Genomic DNA, 13,091 nt, shown 5'->3' with positions numbered 1-13,091 from the left:
AGTGCAGGGCTTTATTAAGGCTGGTGCCTAAAATGCCCATCTTAATAAATGTGACCAAAAGTTTGGAATTATATATATATATATATATATATGGAGGTCCAAACTCTCCTCCTACAAAACAAGGATAATCCTATTGGTTTGAGTCAGTGATCTCACATTTGCAGCTCTCTGGCGCATACATGTGATAAGTGGGGGTCTCAGCTTCCAAAGCCCCACTGATAATTGTGCCATGGGCTGTCTATTTTTTAGAACAATTTTTGTAAATGTGAAATGTTGTAAATATACTTTTCTTTTAATGTAACAGGTTGGCCGGAGGACTACAACCCCTCTGATTTCCAGTATGAAGACAACGAGAATCAGTTTATTGACAGAGAAGAACAGGAGGAACCAAGTGAAGATGACACCATAAGACAGAGAAAGCTTTTCCTTGTAGCAGAGGAAAACAAACTACCAAGTCCCTTAGAACCTAATCACTGGAGGACAAGGCGACCCCAAGAAAATGGAAATATGGACATAGAAAGTCTCAAAACCCCAGATTCCAAAAGATCCAACAATCTTATAAGCCATCCCCCCATAATTGAACAAGAGCACCAGAAAATCCCTGCCCTTAGTAATTCCAGACCTCGAAGAAGGAACCATACCTTCTTCACAAACACAGACCATGTGACCCATGTCCAAGGTCCATCTGAGGCAGAGAGAAACAAATCAGATATATCAAGGAAAAAGGAAAGTCAAAACCAAAATCTACGAAGAAAACAAAAGTCCATAAAGGTGCAAAATGATGGTAGACAAAGGAACACTCCACAGGAGACCACTCTACATGAGATACACAGTATACAAAATATGAATCACGGGAAGGAGGATTCTTATGCAAGACAAGGCTTAAACTTCCATAAACTAGGCCAAGAATTGGATGGGAACAAGACAGAAGAGTTACAAGCAGGAGCAAAATTACAACATAAGTCTAAAATAGCAAAAAGAGCCAGGCAAGGTCTCCATCCCCGTGATGAAAGGAAGGTACCAGGCAAAATGCAGAGACCCAACTGGGTTGAGGAAAATACACTTAAGCTGAAAATACATGAAAATGTGACAGCAGACAATGAACAGATCCTGGATTCTCAAATAAACCATATAAAGGAAAATAATTTAGGACAAGTTGATATGAAGGTGCAACATAATGTTATGGGTGACAATCCAGTGCCAGAAGGAAATGCTAGGAAGGAACAGATGCCCAAATTTAATCAGTTTATGCATCTGGGATCTCAACTACATCCTAGCCCAGTTGAGAATGCAACATTTACACTTAATCAGGACTATATATCTTCTAGGAGACCACAACCCGGTAAGCAAGTAAGGCCAGAGCCTCAAGATGAGACAATTGAGGGTGGAAATCGAGAACATGAAAATCATGAAGAGAGAATACTTCAGAATCAGCAGATAGGCTTGGAAGAAAATGTGGAGAAAAACCAAGACTTTGAACCAGTAGAGCTTGAAAGACAGAGAATGCAGCAACAAGTAGAAAACCCACAAATTACTGATTATTTTCAGGATAGAAAACAAAGACTTGACAAAGTAGAGAGGATGGTCCACGTGACACCAGTTGAAAGCAAAAATGTAAATGGAATTTTTGTTAGACACCAAGATGTAGAACTGGGCCAAGAAGAAGCTCAAACTCAATACAAAATGGTAGATGAGAAGCGAAAATCTGTAATGGGAGAAAACCAAATAGAACAACAACCTAACTCAGACAAATATGCAGAGGAAAATCCATATCGTAATGATCCGGAGGAGCAAGGTCATCAGCTGCATAGGGAAGATGATCCTGAGGAAGAGGATGAGGAAGATGATGAGCTTGAATATCCCTTTGTTTTTGAGCACCCTGTGTTCTGGAATCGGACTTTCCATGTGAGTCAGACAGATTTCCAGGTTCTGAGGTCAGACTACATTGATCTACAGTGTAATACATCTGGGAATCTCCAGTTGAAAGAGAGTGAAGCCCTGATCATAGTTGGATCATTTATGAAGAAGCTCAACCAATGGCATCGAGGGTGAGAACTTGGTGATAGTCTCCTGAGGTCATCCTGAAATTAGGAAGGAAGAAAGCTGGGCAATAATCATGAGAATTGAGTCAGTTTAATAAGTTTGGCAAATAGGAGGATAATATGTGGACATACAGGGGCAGATTTACTATTGAGCCTCAGTGCAATAAAAAAAAAAATGTGCCAATACCTTGGTGCATTTTTGGAGTAAAACTACACCAACTTATGTTTATTTCAGGAAATAGAATTTATTATGCAGAGAAAGTTTCCATGGTTATGACCACCCTGCAGTCCAGCAGTATGGCTGTACTTGCACACTATAGAAAAAAGCACCAGCTTATGTGAGCTCCCACAGTCCTGGTCACCAGAGAAGCTGGCATTTTTTCTTATAGTGTGCAAGCACGACCACCACTGATGGATTGCAGGGTGGTTGTAACCTCTGGGTATGAGCAGTGTATAATCTAATGGGGAAAAGAATCCATCCAGCAGGAAGCAATAAGGACAATCACAATACATTAATACATTAATAAGTGCTTTATATTCACTTTCTCTACATGCATTCGTGTGCTGTCCACATAGAAATGAAAGGGTCCGCTTTTGATCTGTAAAAAATGCAAACCAAAAATACTTTGTGTGCATGAGGGCTAAGTGTGTATACATATGTACATAGCTCTCACTCACTGATAGTCGGCCAAGGGTGGTCTTAAAGGTGCTCTCTCACTTCAGCAAGTGATATTTATCATGCAGAGAAAATGAATACAAGCCCCTTACTAATGTATTTTTATTATCCTTTTTGCTTCCTTTGCTGGCTGCATTCATTTTTCCATCACATTATACACTGCTCGTTTCCATGCTTACAATCCCCCTGTAATCCAGCAGTGGTGCTCGTGCTTGCACACTATAAGAATAAATGCCAGCCTCTCTGGTGGCCGGGACTAGGGATGAGCGAAACGACTTCGCATGAAACATCCAAAGTCGATTCGCATAAAACTTAGTTCTAATACTGTACGGAGCAGGAGTTCCGTACAGTATTAGAATGTATTGGCTCTGATGAGCTGAAGTTATTGCTTCACTGAAGCCTCACCCGACCGCGCAATAACTTCATAAATGAATTTGTACTGTAAAAAAACATTTCTAAAACTCTGGTTCGGAAATCCGAAGTCGATTCACTCATCCGTAGTCATCAATATTAAAAGCCTGGAGAACCCCTTTAAGTATAATCTTCAATGCCAATTGCTATTAGATAAGCGTTTAGTCCCTTTGTTAAATGTTGATATAGTATCTGCCAATACCAGGATCAGACCGGACCACAGGAAATAGGTGACTCCCCCATTTGGCCCCTTAGCAAGATTGAGCCGCCAGTCCCCCACTTCCTGCACAAGTGGCACATGGCACAGTAGACTGACTGCACTAGATAGAAATAGACAGCATAGACCAGGGGTGGCCAATCTTACAGACACAAAGAGCCCCCAAAAAAAAGTGTATGACTACCAGGAGCCATAAGCTATACATTTACACATGAGTCACTGTATTTTTCGCCCTACAAGATCCACCTAGGTTTTAACAAATAAAAATAAGTTAAAAAAAATATTTTTCATTAGCAGAGAAAAAAAAAAGAAAAAATATATTTTTCATAAGACCTCATATCAGACTCCTAAGGCCCCATGCACACGGCCGTTGTTCACGGCCGTGTGCGGGCCGTGGAACCGCGGCCTGGATCCCTCCTGAGAGCAGGAGCGCACGGCGTCACTGGTTGCTATGACGCCGTGCGCTCCCTGCTGCAGCCGCAATACAGTGATACACTGGTATGATCTATACCAGTGTATTACTGTACTGTGCCGGCAGCAGGGAGCGCACGGCGTCATAGCAACCAGTGAACAACGGCCGTGTGCATGGGGCCTAAATCAGATCCCCAATCCTCATCTGACCTACAATAAGATCACCAAACCTCATCAGACCTCCGAATCAGCCCCCCAATGCTCGGATCCGACAACACAAATCAGACTCCCAGTGTCAGACCCTCAGTGCTCAGATCTCCCCCCTTCTCAGATTTGACCCCCCATGCTCAGACCTGACCAACCCATGCTCAAACAAGCCCCCCATGCTCAGATCAGACCCCCATTGCTCAGATCAGGATCCCACCTCATGCTCAGATCAGACCCCCATTGCCCAGATCAGGACCCCCCCCCCCCCCCCCCATGCTCAGATCAGAACCTCCCATGCTAAGATCAGACCCCCATGCTCAGCTCTATCATTTAAAAAAATCTCTTCCCTCTCCTGATCAGGCACTGGGCTCTTTCTCAGGCACCTGCTACTCTGCAGGTCTGACATGCTCCTCACTGTGAAGGTCACGTACTACATTCTCACACTGTGTGAATCAGGATGTAGTGGAGAGTGAGCTGGAGCTGCAAAGTAGCAACAGTGCCTGATCAGGAAAAGAGATCTGAGCATGGGGTGCAGAGTGAGCCAGCCTGACTGCTTCCTGGCTCCACAGCTAGAGCCTCACTTGAAGAAGCAAAGAGCCGCATGTGGCTCAAGAGCCACGGGTTGGCCACCCCTGGCATAGAACATCTCTGCCAGTCCTAAACTTCCATATAAAAAAACTGGCTAGATTGCTTAACAACTGCCTATTATTATAGACGCATTGTGCGGCTGAGATGACTTCTAGACACAGAGGCAGGACAGCCAGTAGTATCCTCTTTCCTCAGGGATGCACCTTTCTCAACGTCGCTGCTGGGAACCCCATAATCGGTCATCTTGAGCACCTTGCTGCTGCCTGCTGATATGTGAGCAGGTGGTATTTGCACATAGTTTTACAGTGGGCCCCCACAAGGCACAGCAGTCTGACACTAACCATTACTACCTCTTGGGGTACAGCATTCCACAGTTTGACTACTCTAACTGTAAAGAATCCTATCCTGTATTGATGTCTAAACAGTCTTTCATGCACACGTCCATTAAAGTCCTTGGTTTGAATAAATCATGTGCCAGTTCTTTGCATTGACCACACCTGTATTTGTAAATGTAAAGGAATAGTGAATTGCTAGAAATTTGTAATGAAGGAGGTCCAGATTTGTATTACCATTGGGGTAAGAGGGGGGGGGGGGGTGTTCCTGCACAGTCTAACACTCTCCAGTCACGGGAACCTGTCACCATAAAATGCAGTACAATCTGCAGGCAGCATGTTATTCAGCAGGAGGAGTTAGGCTAGTTTCACACTTGCGGCAGGACGGATCCGACATGCTGTTCACCATGTCGGATCCGTCCTGCGGCTATTTCGCCGTGCCCGCGGACCGCCGCTCCGTCCCCATTGACTATAATGGGGACGGGGGCAGAGCTCCGGCGCAGCACGGTGGTGCACGGAGAAAGCCGCCGGACTAAAAAGCCTGACATGCAGTAATTTTAGTCCGGCGGCCTTTCTCCGTGCACCGCCGTGCTGCGCCGGAGCTCCGCCCCCATCCCCATTATAGTCAATGGGGACGGAGCGGCGGTCCGCGGGCACGGCGAAATAGCCGCAGGACGGATCCGACATGGTGAACAGCATGTCGGATCCGTCCTGCCGCAAGTGTGAAAGTACCCTTAAGCAGAGTCTTGGTTTCATGGGAAAATTGAATTTATTCAATGAGATCTCTGCTGTATTTATAATTAGGAGTCATGTGGGTGGTTCTACTAAAAAAAAACATTTGATACATCTGCAAATTAACCTGAGATGAGTCCTGTACGTGAGATGAATCAGGGACAGGACTCATCTCAGGTTAATTTGCATATGTATCAAATAGTTTTTTTTACACAATAAAAGCACATAGAGCTATGGGGACTGGGTATTGCGGATGTGCTAGTAACCCATGTCCTCAGCTCTATACACAAAATCCCGGTGACAGGTTCCCTTTTAATGAATGAATTAGTAAAAGTTTCCCCACAAAACTATATATCAGTCTGCTAGCAATGTATACCTCCCCGAGATAGATAGATAACATGAGAAATGTGTCCAGGAGAAGCAATCTAGACATCTAGACCATGAGAGTCAATCTGACAAGACAATTAATCTGTATATGTGTTTGTAATCCGTGTCTTTATATGAGGAGACAGGAACATATAAAGAGCAGAGGAGAGCGTGTCAGCAGGGGAGGGTGTGAGGTCCTGTCCACTCTTGATGACGTTGGCTTCCTGTATAAATGTCTTACCTCCATTTTGTTTCGTTATGGTTACAGAATGTACCAATTCCAGAGGATTATAATATTGAGAAACGTCTGGACTACGTACGTGGGAGTCGATATTTCCTGGACTTGGAACTTAAAGACAGACACAACCGTCGTGTGAGATTCGCTCATTATGTCTTTGCCCCTGGATGGACTGGCCTTACTAAGGAGTTGAAGGAGCAGGAGAGGGACATGAAGCATCGGATGTGGGGGCCACGTCGGAGGTTAATGGGGACCGAGAGGCATATTGAGTTGTGCTGGCCTACTGGCCTGGTCTGGAACCCACAGGCTATGGTCTATTTTATAGTCCCAGGTGAGTCATGTGAGGCACCTGAGGCATGAGAGACAGAGAGCAGATACAGTACATGTAACAAGACACATAAATGTATCTGCCTAGGTACTCCATCATACAGGAGCTGGCTTTAGTGTCACTATATAACTAAGCATGATTTGCTATTCAGGGGTCTGGAAAAGAAGAGCATTACTGGCAGGCATACTGGTTATTAATAAACTATTGCTGTCATAAAATACAAATTCTGTAAAGTTTGCATTTGTTTGTAGTGAAAAACCAAGCTCGCTGGGTGCAGAAGTTTATCTGGGACATGGAATCTTTGTACCAGGCCACAGAAGACCCTAACTTCAGTGTCATTGTTGTGGACTTTAGCAGCACTGACCTGGATGTCCGGGATGCCTTGAAACGATCACGTTTACCCAGGTAATGAGAGAAATTAGTCGTCCATATAAAAGCTTCATAGTGGTTGTGGCTCAATTTTTCTGAACCAGCTCCCGATGCCTTGCAGAGACATTGTCCCAGATTTCCTAAACCTATAGATGGGGTAAACTTAGACAGGCTGTCTAGATCTGCACCAGTCTTATCAGAGTGGCTTTTACAAGGAGCTGTCCAGCTTAGGAGCTGACAACCCAAATGCATGTAACCTATGTACCATAAAAAAAAAACTGTCTGTTCCTAGACTCGTTCCCAGCCACTTCTACTTCCCTGATGACCGGGAGGGAAGAGGTTTGGTCCCATGACTGTTGCGGGCAATCACAAGCCTCAATGGTCACTTCTGCTTGTATGGCACGTCACAGCAGTCTTTGGTCTAACAAGGCAGTACTAATCTTCCAAAAGGGTCACATAACCCCCAAGAAAGAATGGGGAGGTATAAGCTACCCCTACCTGTAATAAGATGGGGTAGTTAACCTAGAAGGCGGCACTTTTTTTAATACTTCTCTTTTCTTGTCTTCTATTTGCAGATACCAATTTGTACAACTCGAAGGGAACTTTGAGCGTTCTGCAGGCCTACAGGCTGGCATAGATCTGGTGAAGGTGAGTCTGGCAAGGTCATGATCCACAGTGTTAAATAAACATGTTATCTATGTATGGCATCATGTCCGAAAACCATAGATCCACAAAATACGGATACCTACTGTGTATACTCCACATTTTATTAAGGCTACTTTCACACTTGGCGTTTTGGCTTTCCGTTTGTGAGATCCGTTCAGGGCTCTCACAAGCAGTCCAAAATGGATCAGTTTTGCCCTAATCCATTCTGAATAGATAAGGATCTGCTCAGAATGCCTCAGTTTGCCTCCGTTCAGTCTCCATTCCGCTTTGGAGGCGGACACCAAAATGCTGCTTGCAGCGTTTTAGTTGTCCGTTCTGACGAAACTGAGCCAAACGGATCCGTTTTCTATGACACAATATGGCACAATAGAAAACTGATCCGTCCTCCATTGACTTTCAATGGTGTTCAAGACTGTTCCGTCTTGGCTATGTTACAGATAATACAAACGGATCCGTTCTGAACGGATGCAGACGGTTTTATTATATGAACGGATCCGCACCAAACGCGAGTGTGAAAGTAGCCAAAATGACTTTTCTTGTCCACAATGTGAACCAGAATAGGATGTTCTATAATTTGCACAACAGCCACATAGATCCGCAAAACATACGGATGTGTGCATGGCCCCATAGAAATGAATGGGTCAGTGTGCTAGCCCCCCAAAAAATGCTGATATTTACACAAAGTGAGGTTCAGGGCTCTGAAAAGCTGGGTGACTACTTCCTATATTAGGTATCCCCCATCTTTAAGAAACAACAAGTTAGGATTTTTTTTTATTTGCCAGAACATGGCTAATGGCACGTTGTTAATTTTATAAGAAATGTCCACAGCATTAGTGCTTTCATTGTTACATGACCACCATATTAACCCTATACTGTCCCCTCCAGAACCCTCACAGTATACTCTTCCTGTGTGACCTTCACATGCATTTTCCTCCATCAATTATTGACTCGTTGCGGACTCACACACTAGAGGGTAAGATGGTGTATGCCCCCATGGTAATGAGGCTGAACTGCGGTGCTTCTCCTCGATGGCCTGATGGTAAGATCTAAGCTCTTGCTTCTATTATTAAAAAGTTATATCTGCCCCTTCGCCATCAGACAGCCCCATCCAGTTGGGGTACCTTAACCATGTTACAATGTTCTGCAGGATATTGGGAAGTGAATGGATTTGGCCTGCTGGGAATTTACAAGTCAGACCTGGATCATATTGGGGGAATGAACACTGAAGAATTTCGGGAAAGATGGGGAGGAGAAGACTGGGAGCTGCTGGATAGGTAAGAAGCTTAAAGGGTATTTACACCCACAAATTAAATTATTATGGGCAAGCTTGGGACCAAGATCACTAAGAGCTCATTAATATGAGCAGATTATACGAAATAAGTGTTTGCCTAAATGCCTGTTCCCAATGAATTATCCTATGTGCTACCCATGGGTCCTTTTACACTAGCCGAGGATCAGGACAATTCTTTTCTTAGTTTTTTGTGTCTAATGAACACTCGTTCCGATATCTGGCCTGTGTAAAGGTGCCGCTGTTTACCCAACAAACCAGCAAAAACACTTAATTGTCGGCTGATTGCATCTCTCACAATGTAATCAGGAGATGTGCTGCCAACAATATGCAAACCGAATGGGGAATGAATAATTCCAATAACGACCGTTAATTTTCTTTTTAATATGCATTGGGCCATGTGAAAGGCTCTTTAAAGAGGGTCTATCACCATGGTCAACCCTATTAAACCAGGCATATAGCCTGGTAGGGTTGATCATGCTGTTTAAAACTATTCCTGTCTTGCCAGTGTTGGGCAGAAATTCTAACTTTATTATCAAAATTAGGATTTGGAGCACCAAGAGGTGGGCTGTAGTGGTTTGAGCGATGCCCCTGGTGCTGATTACATACACCTCTAGACCTAAAAACAACCCCCTCCCCCTTAGATTTACAGCGTTAGACTTCTCGCGCATCTTCAGTTGTGATCAAACATGGCACCTGCGCACTCCGTCTGCTGCTGCTTGCCGAGTATGCGGATTTTCAGTGCGCGGGCACCGTGTTTGATCATAATCTGTACAGGCGTAAGAACTCAGGCTCTAGAAAAAAAGTCTAGCACTGTAAATCTATGGGAGGGGTGTTTACAGCATCGGAAGGCGTGTAGTCAGCACCAAGGGCATCATTGTAGAGGTGCTCAAACCACTACAGCCCACCTCTTGGTGCCCCAACTCCTCATTTGCATAATAATTCAAGTTCAAATTTCTCCTCAACGGTGGCACCTACAGTGGCAAGACAGGTATCGTTTTAAAGAGAATGATCAACTCTACCAAGCTATATGCCTGGTTTTATAAGGTAGATCATGGTGACAGAGCCTCTTTAAATGAGTGCCAAATGAATTATATATTGTTGACTCGCCGCTCCTTCAGATGGGAACACTCAAAGCAATATTAAGGATATGGTAAAATGAATACATTTGTGAAACTTTTGCTCTGAATTGGGAAAATTTCTCCAAATATCATGTTTATTCCAATATTGCATATTAATGGCAGGCAGGACGCAAATCAGTCCGCTGATCTATAACTCTCAGACATGTCTTGAAATCCCATTATATAACAAAATGATTTCTTTGTTTTTCCATTAGGATTCTTTATGCTGGATTGGAGGTTGAACGGTTGGCGGTCAGGAACTTTTACCACCATTTTCACTCCAAACGTGGCATGTGGAACCGCCGGACAGCACCAAGTGCACAGCAGAACGTCTGAAAAATATTGCATCTACTAGAGCAAGTTTTATAAGGAGTTTTATATAAACTTGGAAACCTTGGTCATTGCGGGTATGTTTGATGCTTTTTGCCCTTAGTGGGTAATAGTCACAAGACACCTTGTGGAGCAGAGCACTTTGTACAGCTGATCTAGACCCATAGCCAGGACTTTTCAGTATGACCGATCGGACTGAACCAGGTGGATTGAGTTGCTACTTGGATCTTGAAGAAATATATGAGGCGTGTTTAGAGCCTGCATAAAGTGCCTTAGGCGGAATATGCACTTTTATAAGACTTGTTTACTATGTTCATAGACTAGTACACCCTAGTGTATTGTAATGGAACAGCAGGAACTCGTGTATGTAATTATTCCAGCCTTCATAGAAGACAATGCAGAAAAAAACTGAACTGTTACAATAAAATACAGTAATTTTTTTATGGACAAGACAACAGACATGACTTCTGCCATTCTTTTCCATCACAACAGCATTCTCTGGGTTATTGGTAATGTGATCTGGATCTTATTACAATAAATTGTCCTTATTATAGGGCACATACATGCATCAGGCATCTATGGGTTTGAAATTAAAACAAATGTGACAGAAGATGTGGTATGTGGTTGCCCAATGTCACCATTTGATTAGAAAAACATGGCTGTCATCTTCCACAATCAGCACCCCTCTTTGTCCATAGACAGCATCTGGTATCGTAGCTCTGCCCAGCTCACTTGAATGGTGCTATGCCAGAGCTAGCGTACAGATAAGAGTTCTGAAAGGTGGAAGCCATGTTTTTCTAAAGAGGACCTGTAATCTATCCTGACATGTCTGTTTTAGTAACTAGCATGGTCGGCAGCATGGTGGCTCAGTGGTTAGCACTGGTGCCTTGCAGCTCTGGGGTCCTAAGTTTGAATCTGCACAAGAACAACGTCAGCTTGGAGTTTGCATGGGTTTCCTCCGGGTACGCTGGTTTCCTCCCACACTCCAAAGCCATACTGGTAGGGACCTTAGACTGTGAGCCCCATTGGGGACAGCTTGGTGCTAATGTCTGTAAAGCGCTGCAGAATATAGTAGTGCTATATAAGTGCATAAAATCAATAAATAATAGCTAGTTGAATTTCCTATGTAATAACAATTCTCGAGCCTCTTTCATATAACAATATGATGTGCAGGGCCCCTATCCCTCCCAACTAGTAATACCCAACAGGCAATTCATTCAGAAGCTTCTAGTAGGAATAGAGGAACTGCACAACATAGTCATAAGAAAAAAAAAAGATCCAGAATTGTCATTTTATTTGTGGAATATAATTTTTTACTAAAGCAAACGTTTCAGGAGAGGAGCCAAGTCCTTTTTGAGTCAGCGTTTAGATAAAAAATAATACGTAATATCATATCATAAGGGTAGACGTGGATTATGTACCTCAGCCTATAACATGAAAAGCCATGCAAAGTATTGGATTTGTATGAATGGGACCATCATGCCTCAAAATATTTTTTCTGTGAGGAAAGATATTAAAGTAAATAAAGAATACATTTTGTAAGATTTAAAAAAAAAATCCCTTGAGTAAAATGATCCCTCATTGTCTGTAAAAACAAAAGCAACACAATTTTTTATTTTGGGCCACAAACGTTTCAACAAGTAGAATTTTGTGGCACAAAAGTTTTGTATCAGTGGCACACATTTTTTATTATAAAATCATGTATAGAGTCATAACTACCCTCCATTTAATATTGGGGATTCATATACTGATGAAGTCTGTGTATGGGAATGGAAATGTTTATCATGTTACACGTGGTCTATGTAATTAATTATTAGCCTCTCCACAAGCAAAGTATAGAGGAGCCCTTCTCCACCAGCGCGGTATAGAAAAGTTCTCCACCAGCACAGTATAGAAAAGCTGTTTTTCCACCCCGCACAGTATAGAGAAGCTCTTCTCCAACAGCATAGTACTGAGAAGCTCTTTGCCACCAGCGCAGTACAGAGAAGCTCTTCTTCACCAGTGCAGTACAGAGAAGCTCTTTCCACCAGCGCAGTACAGAGAAGCTCTTTCCACCAGCGCAGTATAGAGAAGCTCTTCTCCAACAGCACAGTACTGAGAAGCTCTTCTCCACCAGCGCAGTATAGAGAAGCTCTTCTCCAACAGCACAGTACTGAGAAGCTCTTTGCCACCAGCGCAGTACAGAGAAGCTCTTCTTCACCAGCGCAGTACAGAGAAGCTCTTTCTACCAGCGCAGTATAGAGAAGCTCTTCTCCACCAGCGCAGTATAGAGAAGCTCTTTCCACCAGCGCAGTATAGAGAAGCTCTTCTTCACCAGCGCAGTACAGAGAAGCTCTTTCCACCAGAGCAGTATAGAGAAGCTCTTTCCACCAGCGCAGTATAGAGAAGCTCTTTCCACCAGCGCAGTATAGAGAAGCTCTTCTCCACCAGCGCAGTACAGAGAAGCTCTTTCCACCAGCACAGTATAGAGAAGCTCTTCTCCACCAGCGCAGTACAGAGAAGCTCTTTCCACCAGCACAGTATAGAGAAGCTCTTCTCCAACAGCACAGTACTGAGAAGCTCTTTGCCACCAGCGCAGTACAGAGAAGCTCTTCTTCACCAGCGCAGTATAGAGAAGCTCTTTCCACCAGCGCAGTATAGAGAAGCTCTTCTCCACTAGTGATGTCGCGAACATAAAATTTTCCGTTCGCGGACGGCAAACGCGAATTTCCGCAAATGTTCGTGAACGTACGAACCGGGCGAACCGCAATAGACTTCAATAGGAAGGCG

The 13,091-nt window shown here is 43.7% G+C and overlaps 1 protein-coding gene across 1 annotated transcript in view; it reads left to right on the top strand.

Annotated features, from left to right (window-relative positions):
* The window catches only part of B4GALNT3 (beta-1,4-N-acetyl-galactosaminyltransferase 3), a 126,807-nt gene extending 115,016 nt beyond the window's left edge, over window positions 1–11,791 (top strand). The window contains 8 exon segments of the mRNA XM_044281390.1: window positions 305–2,048; window positions 6,251–6,270; window positions 6,273–6,551; window positions 6,800–6,953; window positions 7,493–7,565; window positions 8,469–8,622; window positions 8,731–8,857; window positions 10,208–11,791. Of these exon segments, the coding sequence (XP_044137325.1) occupies window positions 305–2,048; window positions 6,251–6,270; window positions 6,273–6,551; window positions 6,800–6,953; window positions 7,493–7,565; window positions 8,469–8,622; window positions 8,731–8,857; window positions 10,208–10,328 (2,672 nt within the window). The 3' untranslated portion in view covers window positions 10,329–11,791.
* Window positions 11,792–13,091: the final 1,300 nt, after the last annotated feature.

The sequence above is a fragment of the Bufo gargarizans genome, chromosome 2 (genome assembly GCF_014858855.1).
Source record: "Bufo gargarizans isolate SCDJY-AF-19 chromosome 2, ASM1485885v1, whole genome shotgun sequence".
Classification (NCBI taxonomy): Eukaryota; Metazoa; Chordata; class Amphibia; order Anura; family Bufonidae; genus Bufo; species Bufo gargarizans.
Note: the sequence above shows the minus strand (reverse complement) of the source record. Positions and strands in the feature narration are given on the sequence as shown.